Raw genomic sequence first — 23,182 nt, 5'->3', positions numbered from 1 at the left:
GCACACTTCAAAACCTGTTTTACTTAATTAAAAAAAATTGGTCTTCATTTGGCAATCAATTTCAAATAAGCATCTTCCATGATCATGTAGCTAACAAGAGGGCTAAATTCAAGCAATGTCTACAGAACACCCAAAATGTACCATTTCTTGAAATTGTCAATTAATTAAAAATTAAAATAAAATGAATACATTATTTTTTCTAATTAATCATTAATTACAATAAATTGAGAATTTTGGTTGCTTTTTAGAAAATGATCTAAAGTCATGTGTGGAATGTCCCTTTTTTTGTCTCCAAGGCTCCACCTCGATCCATTGCCAAATGTAACAACTAAGAACATGTGTTTTTCTAACTTTAAGAGCTCTACTTGAACCCACTTGGTCAAATGGAGTTCGACGACCAATACCAAGGGCCAACCTTGCCCTTCATATGCCCAAACATGGCCCTCAATTTAAAATTTGCACATACAAGAAACCATTTGGGCTATGTTATGAAAACAAGACATCACCAAAAAGCTAGCTTTGTAAGTTTAGTAGCTAAGAAAAATATTTTTTCTAGTTTTTTGTTTGATACCAATTTTTGATTGTTGTGGTGAAATCTAGTTTCTTATCCTTTAAGCTCACGATTCTTGTTCTTGTCCTTGTTTTTGTGATTCTTGTGACATCATAAAGGTATTCAAGAGCTCTTGATCTACAAATTCACTTGTAATTTTAGTCTAACTCAGTTTTAGTACTTTTGGCATATTCTTTTGTAAATTTCCTAAAAATAAGGAACTTTCTTTTGAATAAAGGGGTCAATTGCTTGTATTGTCAAAGATAAATTGTTGTTCCTCTATTTTATGATTTTAGCATATATTTTTCAAATGTTGTTCTGAATGCATTTAATCATCATGAAGAGAAATCACAAATAGATGTCATATTGCTCAAGTTGATATTGGAATGGATCAAATTCCACATAGATTGAGAACCCAAAAGTGTTGTCGAAAGAAGAATATAACTTGCTAGGTGAGATGAAATTGTTGGTACTTTGATTTTGTCCATTTCTTCAGATCTTTGATATCACACTGCATCTTCAACATACTAAATGACATTTAGACTTTTTCAAAGGGTCTCTTTGTGAAGCAAAATAAGAATATGCAAGTTGAAAATGAGCTCATTGGTCTTAATTTATCAAGATTTGACAATATATAAAATCTTTTCACAAGGGCCAATTCTAATAGATTGCAATGGAGTTAAAAAAGAGGATGATCAATTAATTGTTTCTATCCTTACTATTTCATTATTCTATTTCTATTTCTACAATCTATACTATTATTGTTGTTTTAGATACTACAAAGAAATGTTTTTTCTTAAGTATTTTTGTAGCTTCTTATAAAGGAAATAAACAAATTTTAGATTTTTCTAAGACTAAGTAGAAAAACAAATTATTCTAAACGACCACCAACACCATAGATAATAGCCATCTAAGTTAAATAGTAATTGCTCGCAAAAATTGGTTAAAAGGCCACCCGTAAAACTTATTAAACTAATTTTAAACTGGATTAAGTCTTTTGTGTTCATCAAAAGTGGTTATAAACTCTTTTGACATTTTGTGAACAATAATATTATGTAGTTATCTCAAGCTTAAAATTATTTTGTTAAACACATGATTTTGTAATATTAAACATATCATGTGAGAAACTCGATCAATATTTGTTTTTCAATCATCTCTGTTGATTAACCATTCCTCGATTCACCTCTACCCCTAGGACTTATTATTGCTCGGCCTACCAATCGGCCTACCAGTCTACATCTAGACATGAGAAAAAAGTGGAAACAATATAATAGATTGTAAATAGGGAAGTTTCTACTAAAATTTAAATACATCTATTAAAAAAAAAATACTCTCCCATACATGGATAAATCTATGAAGGGAAATCGAAATTAGAATATGATTTGTTTAAAGGCCAAAACCAAATTATAAACATGCAAGCAGAAACTGTCGTCATCACGATCAGAATAATGTTAAAGAACAAAGGCTATAAATAGCATATCAGTTCACAACGGGCTATCCCATAACTAAATCTTCAATAAAATAAGGCGAGTTTCCTGTGACATATAGCTTGGGCCAAAAGTCTCTTGAGTCCACTAAGATATCCAATGATAATAGAACACTGGATAGCCGAATATTTATACAATACAAAGCGTAAGCAGCCAAGCGAGATCTTTGAGGTCAATTACTAAATCCCAGCAGATGGGTTTGCTGAATTTGCCGCTGGCACACCCATACCAGAGCCACGGGCACTTGCAATTTCTACTTGTGTTGGACAATCACACGTTGTGTAAGGACCATTGATAACCTGATCTTGCTCTACAAGTTCATCTATTTTTCGAAACTGCCAAGGCCAACGAGTATTATAGAGGAACTGCCTAAGATCAAACCGGTTGTCCTCTGGAGAATAACTCTGCGATCAAATGCAAGATCCAAAACAATTAGAGGAAACCCAATTTAGCTTACAAAAGGAATCTTGGATTCTCTCATTCAATGTTGAGCATGAGATAGGGTTACATGCTCTAAACTAAATAAGTCTTTATAACCTTTAGGACATCCTACAGAAGCACAAGCAGTTTTAATTTTTTCCTTGACTTATGTTTAACGTGCCAGAGTCATGCGTTGAAGAACGAATATTAGAACTCTTGATCAATTCGTAAAACAGTCTTGCAATGTGCATCCATATGGCTTCTACGGTAGGTTTTTATGTAAGAAACAAAATGACTTCTAAAACCAAATGATAGATGTACGCACCTCAGCATGGTACGAAGGGGTCAAGGTTGTCATCTTATGTCGATTTAAAGAATAATATCGGAAGAAGTATTTAACTTTTTCTGCAACTTCTGCTGGAGTCAAGCGACCACACCATCTGTGGCAAAGGTGCTGGAGGTACAACCAGAACAAGAGAAAATTAAGACCTATTGTTGATTACATAAGTGATCTAAGACATGCTTTTATTATTAAAACCTCTCCTCAATCTCATCTCGTAAGTTATCTCTACATAAATGTCATGATTCATTAGTCCTACGAGGACTTCAATGACGACTTGAAACTTAACATAAAAAATGGAAATTAATTAGTACATAGAACCCGCAGACTGTTTTGCATATAACACGACCATATAAATGCCTGTCAAGAATGATTCAGCCAATCAGGCAGTTCGCTGATTTAAACAAATGACAACCTTAAAAAATGGTTAAGATTGAACATGAAGGCCAAAAATTGTGAAACTCAGACTCCAAAATTTAAAGCAAAATGGGACTCGTCCTTCTCTGTACAACAATCTCTCTCCATGCAGTTGCCAGAACCTGAGGCGTAATCAAAAGTTAAACTTACAGAAAAGAAGTCATTGAAATCAATTTCACTTGGCAAGCCCAGAGAGGAAAAATTAAGCGAGAAAAAACTGCAATGAGTTGATTAAAAGTAGTATCGATTCATCTAATTTTGAAGGTTTCCGAATTTTATGATTAGTTTTAAAGTCAATTAGCACTAAGTACTAGAGATATACATAGTGCTTCGTGTCCTAATGATGTGAAGACATTTGTATACAAAGAAAGTCCAGTTTCACAATGGGATGTAGAGCCAAAGGAACCAGCACAAATTGGCAAGGAAGCTACAATTACAGGGGGCAGGGCTGGTTGGTATTAGTTTGGCAGAGATTGACCATGTGTAATTCAGTAGTTCTAATGAGTAGTTTGGGCATGATTAAAGGTCTCCCTTCACTACATTTAGTTATTTTGACATTATTCTACTCATTGTAATCATCTTGATAAAATCCTGAATATAACAAAAAATTTGAATTTGACATTTTCATTGTTCAGACTATAATCCTAAATTGTTAATGTTGAATGTTCACTTCGAATTTCAGTAGGATTCAAATATTTTAATGTTTACTATTTTACTAATTTGTCAAAATTCCATTTGAAAATTCAAAATTGCAATTCTTATACATCCACTTGCAACATATAGCTAATTTGGAGGAGGCAGCTGAATAGAAAGTGAACATGACAGTGTATGAACAGACATAAGGCAAACATGGTAACCCATCAAGGGCAAGTTGCCTGAATACGTAGCTTGATACTACCACTATGAATGAAGCTATTGAGGATATTGCAGCTATACCATCCACTACCATAATACCATTAGAGTGGCAATATGTTTTTTTGAGTTTGTCTTTAGAAGAAATTTATGATTTATATATTTTTACTAATACTGAAACTTCAAGATCATATGTTTTAGAGGTTGAGCTCATTTTCTGGTCTATGATATACATTAAACACTGATGCTGATTTATATGTAGTGAAAATCAGTAATATGTTCTACAAATTTAGTAATATATGTTTTCAAATGTTCAACAAATACGCTCAGTTTTTTGTCAAGTTTTTGAAATTATCAGGCCTGAATTTTACAACTACGGCTTAAAGAACATTTAGGAGCTTTAGCAACATAATAAATAGCTCAAACACTTAAAAAGTATAAAATAAAATGATACTCTATAGAGTCTATCAAATAGAAAAGACGGAAAAGAGCATCCCATTCGATTGGACAACCAACTCTACAAAGCAGAAAGAAAGGCAGTCTCCGCCAGAAGCCAAAAATCCAGAGCTCGACAAAGATTTCATGCCTTGGCCAAATTTTGTGTCAGGAAGTTAGAACTATTGCCTCTCCATTTCAAGTCGGCAGATTTTTAACGATTTGATCTTTTCCTTAAACACGCTGTACAGCAAGGCGCGGATGACATCATTTTTCTGCCCATTAAGCCTGGAGTTAATGCAAGTCCGATCGTTGAAAGCCTTGAGCATGCCAGAAATAAATGAAAATCCAATTGCATGGATTTTGAGCCAACGATCAAAAAAGGAGATATATAAAGTAAAATCCACCTGGCAAAAGTTGATCATTCCTTCTCCCTAATGGCCATTTTCAAAATCTGTAATTCAGTTGCTTGCTCGAGTGTTATAGAAAGCCATGGCTGTGAGGTTTATGGGTTATGACAGTCTCAACGGGATTGATTGCACACTGAAAAATCTAAGTGATACTTCATAGATGCTTTATGATTTGGGTGATTTGCATCAAAGGCTGAATGTGGACCCAATTCACCCTATTACACAGAGGTTGAAGGAAAGCGGCTTAGTTGAAGCGGCCATGTTTCCAGTTGCAGTTCAAGCGCTCGAGCTTATCATGGAATGCATATCGCACTATGATCCCAGCACCAAGCAAATAAAGATGCCTGGAGATGAAGTACTCCTCACCCTCGACCGAAACACGCTATAGACCAGTTTCAGACTGTCAGTGAGGGATGTCTAGAGCAACATGGACTTCCGGAATTCAGCCTCCATGTTCAAGGGAAAGAAGACCTTGCACAAAGGAGATATGATGACCTCTTGGTTATAGACCACTCTAGGAAGAAAGAGCAAAGTGCCAAAGACTTTGTATGGCACGAACTTAAAGAGAGAGATTATCCACATAATGGTTCTGTTGCCAGCTGAAGGGCAAGGAGGATTCTCTGAATTTTGTGCACTACTTCTATATGGTGCAAGCCGTGTGCGCAAAAAGAAAGCATGTAGATTGGGCTCAAATCATGAGCGACAACCTCTCTAGCTAGCTCCAGAGCACTAAGGCCCAAATGGAGTTTTTATGTCATACCTAATCTATGCCTTGGTGACCATCGATTTGTACCCAAGATTGCCGCATGTACAGGAATTCAACGAAGATATTTTGGTTTATGACTTTTACCCATGCCTCCAGCTGCATAGGAGATATGTAGATTTTGTAAAGATAATTGATGCATTCATGATGTGAATTTTCTGTATGTTGCACGGGTGCCTTGAGCATCGTGTCTCTCTAGGAGCTATGGAAATGGTACTTCAGTTTGAGAGTTTCTTCATTCAGTTTCCAACCTTCTCTTACCTCAGAGTAGTGTGTTTTGATAGATTTCCGTGGAAGGTGCCCTGATCTTCAGATGACCAAATAGTATGGGTAGAAATGTGCAGGCAGATCATGGAAGTTAATGAGCTCTGTTCGGTCGTGAAGAAAGCAAGAATCCCATTCCTGATATAAGTTGGAGCTTATTCACGTGCCTCGAGGTCGAACGTGAAGAATGTAGTGAAGAACTTTGAAGATAGATACAAGCCAATCTCTTATGAGGTAATCAGATTGTAATTCGACCCTGTGGATTATATAAAAGACAATTTGCAGCTAGGCCCTTCTTACAAGCATGTTCTGGCCTTAGAAGATTATTGGGCTAACTGCAAGGATGAAGTTGAGAGCCGAGAAAGATTCTTTTCAAGGATGATAGTGGATCAACTAAAGCTTTATGGTGTGAACATAAACATGGAGGGAGTTGTAGATGATGGTCAATTCATGTAGTCTTCCACCTATTTGAATGAGGTGAAGAATACACCTATTGATTTCATAAACATGGAGGGAGTTGTAGATGATGGGCAATTCATGTAGTCTTCTACCTATTTGAATGAGGTGAAGAATACACCTATTGATTCTACTCCTCCCCTCGGCCCAGCAGTTAGTAATTTGGAGGTATTGACAATAGGATTTAGCAAAAGAACTGTAATTGGGTCGAGTGGACCCGAGTTCAGAGAAAGAGGACAAGTGATTCACCATCGGGTTCTCATCTTGCGCAGTTCTCTCCCGCAATCTCAATAGCTACAATAGCTGCAACTACAAGTACCTTAGTCGGACCACCATAAACAGTCGTAGAAGATGGCAGAGATGGAGATCACCCTCCAAAGAGAAACGTCCAAGTCTCTCCAACTTGTGGAGGTGGGCCTACTCTAGTTATAGTTTCCAACGAAGAGTTGGAGAAAGAGGGAGACAAGGTAGCGAAGAAGGGTGAAATGGCAGATCCTGAAAATTTGAAGTAGCAAGGTTCCTTTATCCCAGTGATTAAATTGGACGGATCTGATGGCGACGATGGACATGATGGAGGATCCCTACCACAATAGATACCTCAAGCACCAACAACACAAAGTAATATTTCTTCCTCCAAAATTGTAATATTTCCATTTTCTAGCAAGAAGATGGAGACCACCAATGCCAAGAAAGTTCTTCGACTGTGCAACACTTCACTCTTCTCTGAATGTGGTGCAATCTGAATCATGGTTGGAGAATACTTTGAACTAGAAGAGAAAGAGAGTGGAGGAGAGCGTGCCACCAAAGGATTTGATCTCCCAGAAAATGAAGCAAGCTCCTACCTTAAAGAAAATGAAGAAGACTCTAATGTTGGCATTTGTAGGAAAGCATGCAGTGTTAGGATATTATGTTTTGGAGGTCACCCATGCACAAAAGGAGGGAAGTCTGGTAGAGCATGACCCATCGTACTTCACTATTCAGCAGTGCAACATGTGCAATGTCCCCGTTATAAAATAAATGTATTTAATTAAACCTTGTTAATGGGCCGATTGTTTTAATATATCTCGAACCCATTTTTATTTTGTTTCCATAGTTTGTGTCGCCGTCGGCTATCTTTGTACACCCTCGGAAAGTTTCCCAATGGGTATTTAAGCACGACTTGTAAGTAGTCTTTAGGTATGCAATTTGGATTATTTTCTATGTACTATGAATTCCTATTGGAGTTCTCTGTTGATCACCATTTCGTAAGTGAAAGGCCTTCCCTATTTGGTTTGTTCGGTTTCGGTGGGATTCAACCCTCACCCTATTCCATTACCTGTAACACTTCGCTCGGATCTGGCAAGTCAAACCATCATCATATTGTGAATATTCATTGCGTTGGTTTGATCTACTCTCTTGTCCTGTGTATTTCCAATTGTGGTTTCTCTGCATCAAATCTTGCTATTTATTTACACTATCTATTAGTCTGCAAAGTCTCTCTATGCATCACCTACAAACTCCATCTATCTCTAGTTCCCACCATACACTGTATGGCCTCCCATTCAAGAAACGCCTCTCACTCTCCCACACATTTTCCCCTCCATCTATACTTGACCTACACTCCACACATTGCCTCCCCCTGATGCCGTACAGCCATTACACATTCATCACCGTACTGCACTTTCTTGTGTCGTACGACCTGCTACCTTCTTGTATGGACTGGAGATATATTCCTACCACACATACTCCCCACCTTACACCGTATGACAACACCTACACACACTGTACGATCCCTCTGGTAACACCGTACGACCATTGTAGTTACATTGTATGGTCATTCTGGCAACGCCGTATGGCCTTTTTGGGCATTGTCTTGGTACTATACAAACAGTTTAGGTGCCATATTCCGTACTTGCCCTCTTCCTCCATCGTATGGATACCTCCCTTTGCACTTGCAAGATTACTTTTTCCACATCGTACGAGTTTTTGTGCTCCTTTTGACCATCATCTAGTCCTCTTGTACTCGGGAACATTATAGTGGTATCAGAGCTTTTGATCTTGCCCGCCTGTGGAAGTGAATGCAAGTTAATACTCGAAGGAGAAGGCAGAGTAACCCTATTGATAGAATGGCAGATCATCAGGATTCCATGACAGAACTCATGAATCTTTTGAGAGAGTTGAACAGAAACCAAATGCAAATCAACGAAACCCAAACGCTTATGCAGGAAACTCTACAAAAATTGGTCGAGGAAAAGACAGGAGAACAAAATGGGCATAGTGATGATTTTGTTTCGGGAAGGACAAATTTTCAACCCTCTCGCTCTCAACCCTTGATACCCATCTTCCTTCCAAGGACGGAAGCACCATGCAAAGGAAGAGAGCCCACTTTTGAGGAAATGCAAGAAAAACTTCGAGAAGATTGGCAGAACGTGAATATGGAAGGTGATATATCTTATAGAGACTATGTTGATCTAAGAATGAGATATTCTGGCGAGGGGAATCAAAGTTATTTTAATGATGATCTCAAGAGAAAGATCAGAAAGGTAAACTTATTGCCATTTGATGGATCTGGAGTCATTACCGCACAGTCATGGGTGCTAAAGGTAGATACCTATTTCCAACTCAATCCAATGCTTGAAAAGGAAGCAATCAAGTTCGCAACTCTTCATCTGGAAGGAGTGGTGCATGACTGGTGGCATCATGGATTGGTCACTCTCGGTCACGACCAAGTGACCTCTTATGTCAAGTTCACTAAGAGACTCATTGATCGTTTCGATGGGAAAGATCCTGAGCAAAACTGCAAAGATCTAGCTTAGCTAAAGCAAATGGGCACAGTAGACAACTACATCATTGAGTTTCAAAGGCTATCAATCCTACTCACAGACATCTCTGAAAGACGCTGAATTGTGTTATTCATGGATGGGTTGAGGGAGCCTTTGAGAGGTTCGATCAAAGGGTTCAACTCGTGTACACTCAATGAAGCTATTAAGAAGGTGCGTGACATGGCCGCATCTTCCTCAACTCACGTAGCTACACCAACACCATCCCCACAAGAAGACAAGGATAAGGAGACAGTTCAAAAGAAACCTTAGATTGATGAAGATTCTTGGCAAGAACTCCAGAGGAAAAAACTTTGTTTTACATGCAAAGAACCATGGTGACCTAGCCATTGTTGCCTTAGCAAGGGAAAGATTCATTACATTGAGGTGATGCCTGATGACGACGAAGGACAAGTACCTGCAGCAATAGATGAAGACATTACCTAGTAGGAGAGAATAAATGCCCTGATACAAAAAGGGGGTTCCATTGCTACCTTAACTACATTGAGTGTAGGTGGTATCTTCAGTGTTCGTGGCACAGTTCACAAAAAACGAGTCCCAATCATGATTGATAGTGGCGCCACACTCAATTTCATCAATTCATCTTTGATCACTAGCAAAGGCCTGCACGCAGTTGAGCATGGAGGACTTGAGGTTAAGGTTGCAGGAGGAGCCTTGTTACCTTGCACCCATGTGATTCCACGATTACAAATTTCCATGAGAAACTATACCATGACAGATGATTTCTTTGTCATAGATTTGGTTGATACCGATATCATTTTGGGCATTCAGTGGTTGGAAACTCTTGACCAGCACATCCAAAGTTTCAAAAGGATGGACTTTTCATTCAAGACAGATGGCAAGAAGGTGCTGCTAAGAAGAATGTCAAATAAAGGATCGAGGGAAGTCACAATCAAGAAGATGGAGACAATTTTTCAATAGGATTTGGTCCCATACGCTGCAAATAAAAACAAGATAGTTAACACCTCACCACATTCTTTGGATAATTGGCGGGCCCATCTATTGGTCGAGTATTCCAAGAACACTTTTGCATGTGAGTTGGTGGATGGCTATGTATGCGATGAAAGATACAAAGTTATTGATGACATCATTTACTTCAGCGGGAAGATTTACTTAGTGCTTGACTCGGAACTGAAGGAGCTGACTACAAAAGGTTTCCTACAACCAGATGTGCATTTGCTTGAGGAAAAGCAAATTTTGGGACAGGAGGACTATAATGTCCCCATTATAAAATAAATGTATTTAATTAAACTTTGTTAACGGGCCTATTGATTTAATATATCTTGGACCCATTTTTATTTTGTTTCTGTAGTTTGTGTCGCCGTCGGCTATTTTTGTACACCCTCGGAAAGTTCCCCAATAGGTGGTATTTAAGCATGACTTGTAGGTAGTCTTTAGGTATGCAATTTGGATTATTTTCTTTGTACTGTGAATTCCTGTTGGAGTTCTCTGTGGATCACCATTTCGGAAGTGAAAGACCTTCCCTCTTTGGTTTGTCCGGTTTCGGTGGGATTCAACCCTCAACCTATTCTGTCGCCTGTAACATTTCGCTTGGATCTAGCAAGTCAGAGCATCATCATATTGCGAATATTCATTGCATTGGTTTGATCTACTCTCTTGTCTTGTGTATTTCCAATTGTTGTTTATCTACATCAAATCTTGCTATTTATTTACACTATCAGTTACTCTGCAAAGTCTCTTTGTGCATCACCTACAAACTCCATCTATCTCCAGTTCCCACCATACACTGTATGGCCTCCCATTCAGGCAACGCCTCTTACTCTCCCACACATTTTCCCCTCCATCTGTATTGACCTACAGTCCACACATTGCCTCCCCTTGATGTTGTACGACCAATATTAGGTATGACCATTACACATTCATCACTGTATTGCACTTTCTTGTGTCGTACGGCCTACTACCTTCTCGTACAGACTGAAGATATATCCTTGCCGCACATACTCCCCACCTTACACTGTACAAAAACACCCACACACACTGTACAACCTCTTTGGGCATTGTCTTGGCACCGTACAAACAGTTTAGGCACCATAATCCATACTTGCCCTCTCCCTCCATCGTATGGATACCTCCCTCTGCACTTGCAAGATTACTTTCTCCATACCGTACGAGTTTTTGTGCTCCTTTTGACCATCATCCAGTCCTTCTATACTCAGAATGGGCCTGCCCCTAGCACAATACAAGAGATACCTATGGGAGTTCTTCAATAAAGAGATTGGCAGCGAGCTCGATGAGCTAAAAATGACTAAGGCATAGCTCAAGGCCATGAACGAGTTGTCAAATTACATTAGGCAGATGTTTGTCTCCATAGCTACTGGAGTAGGCGAATCCTCAGATTCCCAAATTTTCGATTTGTCTGTAGAGGAGAACAAGGCCCTACTCACTAAGATGCAAGAAGAGCGATGTTTTGGAAAAATTTGTAAGGACTGGGTTGAGGACATGAAGACATGGGGATTTCCCTTGATTGATAAGATGGCTTCTCTATGTATTAGAGTGGATTAACTGAAAGGCACCATGGATAGCAACATGGCTTTGTTGAAAGAAAATAGATAAATACAAGGGCTCTGCTGCCTTATTATACAAAGTCATCAGTATGGAGAAAGAGAATGCCATCAATGTCAGCATTCTCAAAAATGGGAATGAGCCTTTATTTCACTGGATGATGTTCCTCGATTTCAAGAGAGAAATTATGACAAAGGCTATGAAATAGTAGAAGAAGATCTATGGAGTGAAGAAGGTGGACAAAGAAGTTTATGAATACCTCAAGGAGTTTCATATAGAGTCCCACGTCAACAAGTGTTGGGAAGTTATGGACGCCAACCATATGAAGGACACATCAGAAACTTATTGATGAGTTGGCTCGCCTTGACAGGTTCTAATCATCAGACTTGCACACTCTAACTACCATTCGTTTGGCGTTAGCAAAGGTGTTGGAAAAACTTTAGAAGAAGGTAGATATTGTGGAAGCATTGGCCGGAGTGCATGATTATTAGTTGGTGTGGTCAAACGTGTCGCTTCCATGCCGAAATGATCTGGTGGCGGTTATAGCAGGAATGAAACACCACAAGGCCAGCCAAGATGCAATAAAGCCTAAAAATGAGGGAATCTCAATTGCTCCAACATCCCCTAATTGATCATAATGCCTTTGTAATGGATGACATTTGTTATTCCCTTTTCTATCTTTAGCTCTGTCTTTTCACCTTCTTGAAATGTAATCATTTTGTAAAACGACCAAGGCTAAGGGCCTATAAATGTAAGATTTTGATAATCAATAAAGGATCGACAAATTTGGTGCAAGTTTTCCCCATGTAATAGTGGTTATAGAGTGATAATCGAAGATTTGTGTTAAATGGAGAACCTGATTTTTGCTTGAAGTTGGGAATTGTTGAATCTTAATAGTTGTTAGGATTAATGATTCTTGTGATGAGATGATCAGTTTGGTTTTATGCATTTTCTTCTACCCTGCTGAAATTGCATTGCATTTGTGTATTTTGGGAATTCGGGTGTGAATGAGCTGGGGAGTTGCTTAATTCAACAGTGGTTGGGTTGGTAGTTTTGACTGGTCGAAGAGCCACTTGGGTTCGTGAACATTCTTATTCCTATTGTGCTACATTTAGAAGTAATTTGCATTGCATCCAGTAGTTGTAGATGCATTTTGGAGTAGAAGTAGAGTTAGTTGATGTGCATAAGAGCCAGTCTGATTAGTTTCACGATTGTGCAAACAGTGGGTGGTGTAGGAGCACCTAGGTAGGCTTAGGGTAGACCTAGGGCTTCTTAATGTTTTGGCTTGAAGTGATGCTAGGCACATCACTAGTTCAATAAGAGGACCCACTTGGTCCCAAGTTGTGATTAGGAAGGTTGGAAGAGCCCAACGTGACCAAGTTGTTCATAGTTGTCAAACTAGGTGACTTAGGTCCTAGGGAGAGTAAATTGGTCTAATAAGGTTCTTAAGGCCTTAGATATGTTTTTAAGGTCCTTTTTAGTCACATTACATGTTTACATGATCTTTGGAACAAGTTTGGAAGTCTAACTCCACTTGGGGCAAAAGTTGCTAAAATGTTGTGACAACATTGACAACTTTTTCTTGCAAATGTGCAATTTTTGCATTTTTGTCTTGGAAAGACTCTAACTGCTTGGAATAGTTATGAACACGAGAGGAGGACCTATAAAAGACCAAACCCAGCCTTTCCAATTGGTTTGGTGAAATCTGAGAAGAGTTTGTATGGACTGTGTAATAGCAATACAGTGTCAGTTTTATGACTTTTGATTGCATTTGTTGAAAAATGGATTAGTTCTTGTTTTCTTTTTTTGTGTTAGCTAAGTTTCCTTAAGTTATTTAGAATCTTTGTTAAGCATTTGTCTGTACTTTTCATTCAGTTTTGTGTGTGCTAAATAAATCTTTTGTAGTTCACCAGTCTGCTGGTCTGAACAAGACTGTATGTGGAAAATGGAGTTATAGGGCCACTTCCCATGGTTGTATTTGTACGGTTCTTTGGGATTTGGACCTAGACTCCATGTACTTCATGTACACTAATGGAGGGCCCTTGGAATGCACAGAAAGCACTGTTAGAGTGATGTCCTAGGCAAGCAACCATGTTTGGTTAGGGATCACAAAACAGCAAATAAGGATCAGGAGTGGATTGAGTATACAGAGACATCAATCCAAGCACGTTATTAGTGAGGAGGAGGTGTGAGCTAGGCCCAATCCAGAGAAGTCTTGGTGAGGTTGTAAAATAAGGTTTGAAGCAAACAAGACTCAAACCCTTGAAACCCTCATTTATAGGCTAAAAGTGTGCCTAGGCTGTATGGACAACTTGGTGACTCAAGACCTTCAAAATCTCATAGATTTTTGAAAAGGGTATTTGGATTGCTAGTTTGTTTGGGCACTTGTTAAAGGATTTTGCAAAATATACCATTTTTGCACATGTAGCCTTTTTCCTAGCATTTGAGTGCATTTGCACTTGTGATTTGCAACACAATTAGGGTTGGGATCTTGTTTTTGTTTGAGATCCTTGGAAAGAGTCCTAAATCATTCCTAGGTATACACATGGCCATATGGAAAGAACCAAAGAGCATTGGGGTTATTTGTGTGTTTGTGGAAGTTATGAGCAAACTTGTACTAACTAGTCGATGTGCACCAGTTGAAGGAATAGGACCTATTGGAAAGGATCCTTAGAGGCAATAGGGTGTATAGAAGCCCTGTTTGGTCAAGTAAATGACCTAGTGAAGACCCTGAAGAGCTTGTGGTTTAGGAGACCAAGATTGGTTGTCACATTAGTGGGGCTGAATTCTCTAAGTTCTGCCCAAGTTTTCTGTGGTTGAGGAAAATTTGGCATAAGCCTCTCTTGCTCTTTGTTTAAGAGCATATCCCCGGTACGCAGTAGGAACCCCCACCCCCCCCACCAAGAAAAACAAATTCATTGCACGGGGTGCTGGCCCTACTCTTCTAAAGGGGGTATGTTATGTATAGAATCACCCCACATCCACTAGGAGAGAGTTGTACCTCTAAAATTCAGAGGAAAGCTAAAGGAGGAGAGAAACCAAAAATGCTTCCCAATCTGTTGGTGACTCTTTGTTCTCCCACCCTTCGACGAGATAGTCAGTTTCTAGAGAAACAAAGGACAACTAACTGTCAACCAACAATTTTTTGGCAACTCTGCTAGGGACTGAATTAATCAAAAGGTCTCTGATATTAAAGCTATACATGTTTCCTCATTGAAGTCGCAGACCAATAGTGAGAGCACTTGAAATCCGTTTTCCTAAAAAGCTATTGAATTGAACAAATCTGTTCAATCTAGAGTCTAAGTATACTAGAAGTGCCAAGGAACGCGAGAAAATAGATATTGTCTATGAAGAATTCAAGAGAGAATTTTCCACTTTTGGAGCCACTTTAGCGAAGCACTAAAGGAAGGAGTAGAATAGAAGACGTCTTGGAGGATCTCCGAAAGGCACACACTATAGCGAGGAATCCCGCTTGTCAGAATCAAAGCCAAACCGCTTCCCCTCCGAAGTCCAAAATCTCAAAAGTTTGACATGCCAAGCTCTCACTCTCCATAACACCGTCGCACCTTAGAGGGTCACTTTTCAACCTGTTCCCTTCAACCTTCTGAGAGCAATGACAATACCATGGGGAAATACAATTGGTCCCCTGCACCTAGCAAAAAATAATGACCTACCGAGGGGGTCAAGAACAAATTTCCCAAAGTGCAGCTGTAATGGAAATGTTTCACCAAAAGAGCACATAGCATTATTCTTCACCACATGTAGTGTGGTTGCACCCCAACATGAGGACGTCGTTGTGCAAATGTTTGTGGAAACACTTGTAGATAACGTGGCTGACTGGTTTCAATATTTGTCGACGGGATGCATCACGAGTTGGGCCGGCATGAGACAATGGTTTGAGACCAGATTCATGGGCGCTGAAGACGAACACATGCTCTTGACCCAACTAGCCCACATCAAGGAGCCGTCTATTTCAATGCGAGAGTACGTGGCTAAATTTAACAAGATCATAAATCGGGACTCCGATAGCCAGTAGGTCGACTCCTGACAACCAGAAAACTTTCTTCCTAGGAGTGCCATGCCACCAAATATCAATTTCAACCAGAGAAGAGCTTGAGTAGAAAATTTAATAGTGGTACAAAATACAACAATTGAATTGGAGGATGACTTAATCTCTACCAGTAAGTGGAAGAAAGAAATGCAAACTGGAGTTAGTAGCAGAAGCAGTAATACAACAAGCTCGAAGACCATGCTGCAGAAGCTTGCCAATGAGATGATTGCCCTGTAGAAGCAGATTTCCAAGCCAAGTCCTTCCTATCTGCAGCCATATCATCACATTCCGAGGAAGAACCATGAGCCAAAGGTGTTGCAATTACCATCAACACAACCAAGGTTAGCAATTGAAGCGCCATCTGGGAAAGGCAACATGTGCGTATTCCACCTCACCACAGATCACATTCGAGAGACATGCCCAAAGATGATGAGGTCCAAGTAGATGACCACCACAAATGAGCTAACCGTGGAGATCCCGCAGTCTGAAGAAGATTCAACTCCAGAGGGCGACTTTGAAATTTTTTACTTAGAGTATGAGTCAGATTTGGAGAAAGGTGGAGATTGCTTTGCCAGTCTGGATGGAATGCCTCTTACTATGATGACGCAGAGCTAGAAAGGGAAAAACTCGATAACGTCTTCACAGTCTAAGGGAGTTACTCCTGCGGGTAATCCTATTCAAGCAGCCGGCCCAAGCACTTCTTTATCCACTACTGCACCACTGGGTAAGAATTTGAGCTCCTATGTCATAGTCCAGTTCTGTAAAGACAGTAAGATTCAGATCTCTCCTCTAGACTATCTTAAGTCTAATCTCAGTGAACTCCAAGAATTAGTTGATTATTGTAAACGTGATAGTGGTAGTAGTAATATGAATGCATATTGAAGGTCCCCTCCAGTGGATGTGCCATCTTTGGAAAACTTTTTCAAAGAGGATGAGTCAAGTGTTTTGGCTACATCTCTGGGCCAAAAACCTGACCCATTCTATGTGTCCCTGTTCATTAATGGACACAAGTTGAGCAATTCTATGATTGACTCAAGAGCTTTAGATAATGTTATGCCAGCAACACTAGATCGTGCTCTTGGGTTGCCTCTAACCAAGGCATTCAGTCAATGTTACTCTATGGATGCAAAGTAGGTCCAACTGGTTGGGCAGATTGAGGATGCTCAAGTTGCTTTAGCAGCTCACCCAGCCAAGAGATTGAAGTTGACTATTCTTGTGGCGGATATCCCAGCCAATTATGGTATGCTCCTTAGCCAAAGTTTTTGTAGAGACATGGGCTGAGAAATCAAGTTGGATTGGTTCCTTGCTATCATTCCGATTGGTAACAAAAAGATTAAGCTGGAGCTGAAGGAGAAGGCGAAGTACGCAGTCATAAAGTCCAACAACCCAAAAGCTTAGATCTTGTACCAAAAGTTAGAGTTGGGAACTACATAATCTTTGACAATCCACCTGAAGCTGGAAAACACGAGCCACCTGATGGTCTAAGCATATGGACATTGGAGTTTGATTGCAGTTGCACTGCAGTAGGCTCTGGAGTAGGTGTTGTGCTAATTTCCCCTCAAGGAGTGGATCACTATGCCTATAAGTTGGAATTCAAGAATACAAACGATACAACCGAGTATGAAGTGCTATTGTTAGGCTAGCTGCTGCAAAGGGAAAAGGAGTTAGAATTTTACATGCTCTTGGAGATGCCGAACTAATTGCGAGGCAAGTCCAAAACCAATATATAGTGAAGAACAACAAGCTTCAGAATTATAGGATCAGGTGTGGGATGAAATATAAGCATTTGAAGCTTTCTCAATAGAGGCCATTCCCAAGGAGTAGAATTCAAGAGCGGATTCTTTGGTGGTGTAAGCATCCCTACTCCTCCCTCATCCTAATTTTGTTGATCGAAAATTCAAAGTTGAGGTGCTCTTTCATCCCAATGTGCCAAACAATGTAGAATCGTGGCAAGTATTTGAAGATGACAAGTAGATCCAATTGTTCCTGAGAGTGCTGAATCATTTGCTAGAAAGTACTTCGAAAGAAGTGAGAGTACCAGTTATGAGCTTTCTCAAACAAGGAAGACTTGGAGCCAAACGTTGCAGTTTAAAGGTAACAAGATCCCTTCACACTTGGTTTCTCTTGAAAAATTGTTCTATCACCATGATGCCTACATCCAGAGAAAGAGAAAGGAAAGAGATAAATCTTCAGGGGAGTACAATGGCCTGAACATTGGGGATGAGCTCAACCCGAATATGATAAATATTGGAAAATGTTGTAGTAAGGAAGAAAGAGAAGCGGCGATGGTGCTTCTCAAAAACTACCATGATGTGTTCGCCTAGGGCTATGAAGAACTTTATCGGCGGCAAGTTTAAGCACAAGATTGCCTTGAAGTCGGATGCCATGCATTTCTGCTATAAGGAGAGAAACTATAATCCGATGGTGGTAGATGTTATCTTCAGAGAGGTGCATAAGATGTTGAAGGCCAAAATCATATATCTGATCCTTCATTCCACTTGGATCGCCAACATAGTGCCAGTAAGGAAGAAAAGTAGGGAGATACGCATTTGTGTGGATTTCTGAAATCTGAACCAAACATCTCTCAAAGATAACTATGTGCTGCTGAATATGGATCTTTTGTTGCAAAAGATAGCAAGGTCAAAGATGATGTTCGTGTTGGATGGATTTTCTGGTTATAATCAAATTGAAGTTGAAGGAGACCAGCACAAAACTGCCTTCACCACTCCATGGGGTACCTTTGCCTATGATAGAATGTTGTTTGGTTTGATTAATGGAGGTGCCACCTTTTAGGGAGCCATGGACAAGACCTTTAGTGATCTGAAGGTTAAAATCATTGTTATATAGTTAGACAAATCTTATAGTCTTCTCCAAGAAGCCAATCAATCATTTGAAGGATCTCGACAAAGTGTTGCAAAGTTGTCGGGAAATCTTAATTAGATTTAGAGTTCCGTTGAAGTTGGTAAAGGGTAATGCATCATATTTCTCTTTGGCAAAAGTTGTGGAGTTTTTCTACAACAATAGCATCCACTTGAGCCATTCGTTGGATTACTTCTCACAAGGAAATGGGCAACTAGTATCGAGCAACAACAACTTAGTGAACATCATGAAGAAGCTTGTTTCTAACAATCAGAGAAATTGGCACAAGAGGTTGCATGAGGCTCTATGGGCGGATATAGAGTAACTCCTAAGAGAGTCATCGAGATTTCACCATTTGAGTTGGTGTATGGAACTGAAGCAAATCTTCCACTCCCCTTGGAGTTATCAATGGGTTACATACTACAGTGGAAGATGGTGATTTCCAAGATGACTTGTAGAAGAGAATTTTGTATCTAACAAAGCTAGAGGAAGAACGTGAGCAAATGGTGGATAAGATCACACAACATTAGTTGCGTGTTAATAACATCTTCAACAAGAAGACACAACCCTGCAAATTCATGGAAGGCGAGCTTGTTCTGTTGTGGGATAAGAGGCAGGAGCCGAGGAGCATGCATTCAAAATTCGAAAGCCTTTGGAAAGGGCCATTCAAGATAATTCAAGTGAGCGAGCACACCTCTTTCAAGTTGGCATACCGATCTAGAGAAGTCTTGCCATTGTCCTACAATGGCCAAGATCTGAAGCTATACCAAGTTTACAAGTGAAAACAAGTAACCCCTGCCTTGTACATAGCTTAGGTTTGCTTTCTGCTCTATTTTTCTTTCCGTTTGTTGTGCTTTTCTTTGTGTGTTTCCTTTCCTATTTTGTGTGTGAGCATTGTCATCCTTTTACGAAACTAGAGATGCTAGGTCCCTTGCTAAGGTACTTGCGTGCCTAAGTCCCTAATCAAAGCCAATTGTTTCCCCATTTGTGACCATCCCTTTTCAAGCATCCCCCTTAGTTGCCAAACCCATGCTCCAAATTGTCTAAGTCCAAGGTCGGGTTTGCCTAGGAGCTGCTTCTCATCAAAAGTCCCTTCTTCCCTTAAGATGGGTTTTCAGGGTCTTGGTGCGCGAGTGTCTCATCTACTTGCCTTAAGCAGAAAATCCCTTAGTTTAGTGTGCCCTCAGGTTGTCAGGTTTTAAGTTTTGTTCTCCTTAGGAGTGTTTAGGCTTCCTCCTCGATGAGAAGGTTTTGCCTGAGTCCCAATGTTCTTTGAAGGAAATTAGAGTTTAGAGTTTCCTCTACTTCGCTTCTCCCCTACCTGGAGGCGAAGCATTCTCAAGGAGTTCCCAAAGTGCGAAGGCGGTTACTCCAACGACTAAGTCCTACTTTTGAAGAAATATCAAGTGGAAGTTGTATGGAGTGCGGTGTTTGAAGAGAAGAAGTTTCTAAGGATTACTGAAGAGAGAAAGCGTGAAGTATAAGGAATGTTCCAAAAGATGTTTTCAAGGTGCCCTACATAAGGAAGATTTCAGCGACCACAACTCCTCAGTTTTCTATAGCGTGAAAACAACTAAGTACCAAAAGATTTGTTCGGAATTTCACTTTCCAAAGATGCCTGAAAGCGAAGACAAGAGGAGTACTCAAAAGAAAGTTTAGGGAGAACCCTTTTTAGAAGTTCCTGAAAGGCAAAAGTGGCTAAGTATAAGGTGTTCGAAAAAAATGATAGTTCTCCAAAGCCAGAAGAGAGATAGTCTCCGCCAAAAGCCTAAAATCTGGAGCTCGACAAAGATTTCATGCCGTAGCCAAATTTCATATTGGGAAGTTAGAACTATTGTCTCTCCATTTCAATTCGGCAAATTTTATTGAGGTTTTATGATCTGGGCGATTTGCATCAAAGGTTGAACGCAAACCCAATTCACCCTATCACATAGAGGTTGAAGGAAAGCAACTTAGTTGAAGCGACCAGGTTTTCAGTTGTAGTTCAAGTGCTCGACCTTATCATGGAATGCATATCACACTATGATCCCAACACCAAGCAAATAAAGATTCTTGGAGATGAAGTACTCTTCACCCTCAAACAAAACACGCTACAAATTAGTTTCAGATTGCCGGCGAGGGATGTCTAGAGCAACATAGACTTCAGGAATTCAGCCTCCATGTTCAACGAAAATAAGACCTTGGATACGGGAGTTATGATGACCTCTTGATTCCAAACCCGTTGAGGAAGAAAGAGAATAGTGCTTAAGACTTTGTATGCCACAAACTTAAAGAGGGAGACTAACAACAACGATTTTGTTGCATTGGCTGAAGGGCAATGAGGATTCTCTAATTTCGTGGAGCACTGCTTCTATATGGTGCAAGTTGTGTGCATAGAAAGCGAGCATGTAGACTGAGACCAAATCACGAGTGATAACCTCTCTAGTTGGCTCCAAAGCGCTAAGGCCTGGATGAAATTTTATGTCCTACCTAATCTATGCCTTGGTGACTGTCTAGTTGTGGCCAAGATTAGTACATGTAGAAATATTCAACGAAGATATTTGTTGTGAGATTTTCACACCATCGCCCCAAAACTTTGGGGACCCCCTTTTTTTCGAGCAAGCCTTGGCAATTTTCGTGGAATTTTGGAATTTTTCAATTTCCTTAGCAAATTTGGAGTGGTCTAGAGGTTTTCGATTGAATTATTTTATACCTTGGACACCTTCAGGTCAAGAGGCGATTTTTTTTTTTTTTTTTTTTTTTGACCTGGTGCGAAACTTGATTTTCTAGAACATGTACTTTTATCCTTAGGCCAAAAAGAATTCAACAACATTTTTCAAAGGTTAGAATGATATCTGGTAGGATAAATTGCAAATTTTGGACTTAGATGTATTTTGAAAATTTGATATAATTGTATAAGCTTGAGCATTTTCAAAATGAATTTGTTAGATTTAGTCATTTTGGAAAATCTTGAATTTTTTTGGCGAAAAGGAAATTTTTGATAGTGAAATTAAAATTGGAGTTTGAATTTTGACTGCTAGGGAAAAAATTTATTTTGTTAAAAAATTGAAAGTGTGTTCCAAAATTTGAAATTGGATTAAATTGCAAAATCTCATTAATTTGGTTGAAATATTGCCTAGAAGATTTTAAAAATGTTAAAGGAAATTGGAATTGAAAATTGATTTTGGCTTGCTAAATTCGATTTTAATGATATTTTAATTGCCAAAACGTTATTAAACAAAATTTTTGACATCTCCTAAGGTTACCTTGTTTCTATTTTGCAATTTTTGATCAAAGCTAGCAATTAAATGGGCTAATTTCACTATAGGCCAAGTAATTTTAATGTTGCATTTAAATCTGGGCCATTAATTATGGGTTTAATTTAATTTTGTTCTCCCTCCAGGCAGGTCAGCCCACTTGGAGAGGCAAAAAGTGTGGTATAAGAGGGGCTTCCCCTCTTCTTATTTTCTCATTCCTTTTCCTCCTCCTACTTGGATGTGCGATTTTCTTCTAAGGGATGCGAATTTCAGACTTGGGCGATTTTTGGGGCAGATTTTTCCGTCACTTCGCAACATTTTCTCCTTGTTTGGGTGAATTTCTGCCCTGGGGCAATTTTTGGTGTAGATCTGATTTTTTCCAGCTTGGGCGATTTTTTTTGAAGTCTGATTTCTCCATCTTTGGCTGGAATTTTCTCCTTCCAGAATTTGGCAATTTTATTTGGTGAAGAGGCTATATGATTTAAGGGCTAATTTTTGGCAAGTGTGGGCAATTTCAAGGAAGTTGAAATTCTAATTTTTTTGCTAGGGCATCATTATTTGCAAGGAGGATTGAAATTTTCGAGATTTGATCCGAACTTAAAGAGGGTCCGGTTATTGCTAAAGGTAGATTTAAGATAAAATTCTATTCATTGTTAGAGGTGAAGATTTGTTTTAAAGGCGGATTCTATTCCTTGTTCTTGCTTGGTTCATTTCCCTTATTTTTCTTCTTACACTCATCATCCACCACTTCATCATTCCATTGATAGGCTGAAGTTGGGAGATATAAGTGTAAATTTCATGAGAGGACACTTGGAGAGGCAGAAATAAGTTAAACCACCCTAGGATTGAAGTTGGGAGATATAAGTATAATCCATTCTAAGGTAACGAAGAGGGAGAAATAAGTGGTAGTCTCACCCCTAGGATTGAAGTTTGGAGATTGATAAGTGTAGAGATAGGACTTGGAGAGGCAGAACTAAGCTAGATTCCATCGATAGAAAAGTTGAAGATTGATAAGTGTAGTCCATATCATTTAGAATGAAGGGGCAAAAATAAGTGTTTAGGATGGTAAATGTTAGTGCAAGCAAGAACCCAAACGGAACAAATACCAAAAAAGACAAGGAAGACATGATGTTGAAGACCACCTTCTTTTCAAAAGTAAGGTGAATAAGTGATACCAATATCGGTACAGTGACCATGATACAATTGAAGGACAAATTGAGAGAAGGACAATCCCCTATGACGAAGGAGATCTACAAGAGTGGAATTGTGCATGCAGTGCCTTTCCCTCCTACCTGGCCTT

General features: G+C 39.4%; 1 protein-coding gene across 5 annotated transcripts in view; it reads right to left on the bottom strand.

Moving 5' to 3' along the window:
* Positions 1-720: 720 nt before the first annotated feature.
* Positions 721-23,182, bottom strand: part of LOC149572432 (carbon-nitrogen hydrolase family protein) — a 263,986-nt gene continuing 241,524 nt past the window's right edge. For 3 of the 5 annotated variants that reach the window (XM_089813597.1, XM_089813595.1, XM_089813596.1), the window contains exons 13-14: positions 2,783-2,911; positions 1,905-2,441 (exon numbers count right to left, since the gene is read on the bottom strand). In XM_089813597.1, the coding sequence (XP_089669723.1) occupies positions 2,217-2,441; positions 2,783-2,911 (354 nt within the window). In that variant the 3' untranslated portion in view covers positions 1,905-2,216. Of the gene's footprint in view, positions 1,068-1,904; positions 2,442-2,782; positions 2,912-23,182 lie in introns of those variants that run through there. The other 2 variants (XM_089813598.1, XM_089813599.1) reach the window with 2 other exon arrangements.

The sequence above is a fragment of the Cupressus sempervirens genome, chromosome 2, assembly GCF_028749045.1.
Source record: "Cupressus sempervirens isolate cs-2001-9-10 chromosome 2, ASM2874904v1, whole genome shotgun sequence".
Classification (NCBI taxonomy): domain Eukaryota; kingdom Viridiplantae; phylum Streptophyta; class Pinopsida; order Cupressales; family Cupressaceae; genus Cupressus; species Cupressus sempervirens.
The sequence above is the reverse complement of the archived record's forward strand: the minus strand, read 5'-3'. Positions and strand labels throughout refer to the sequence as shown.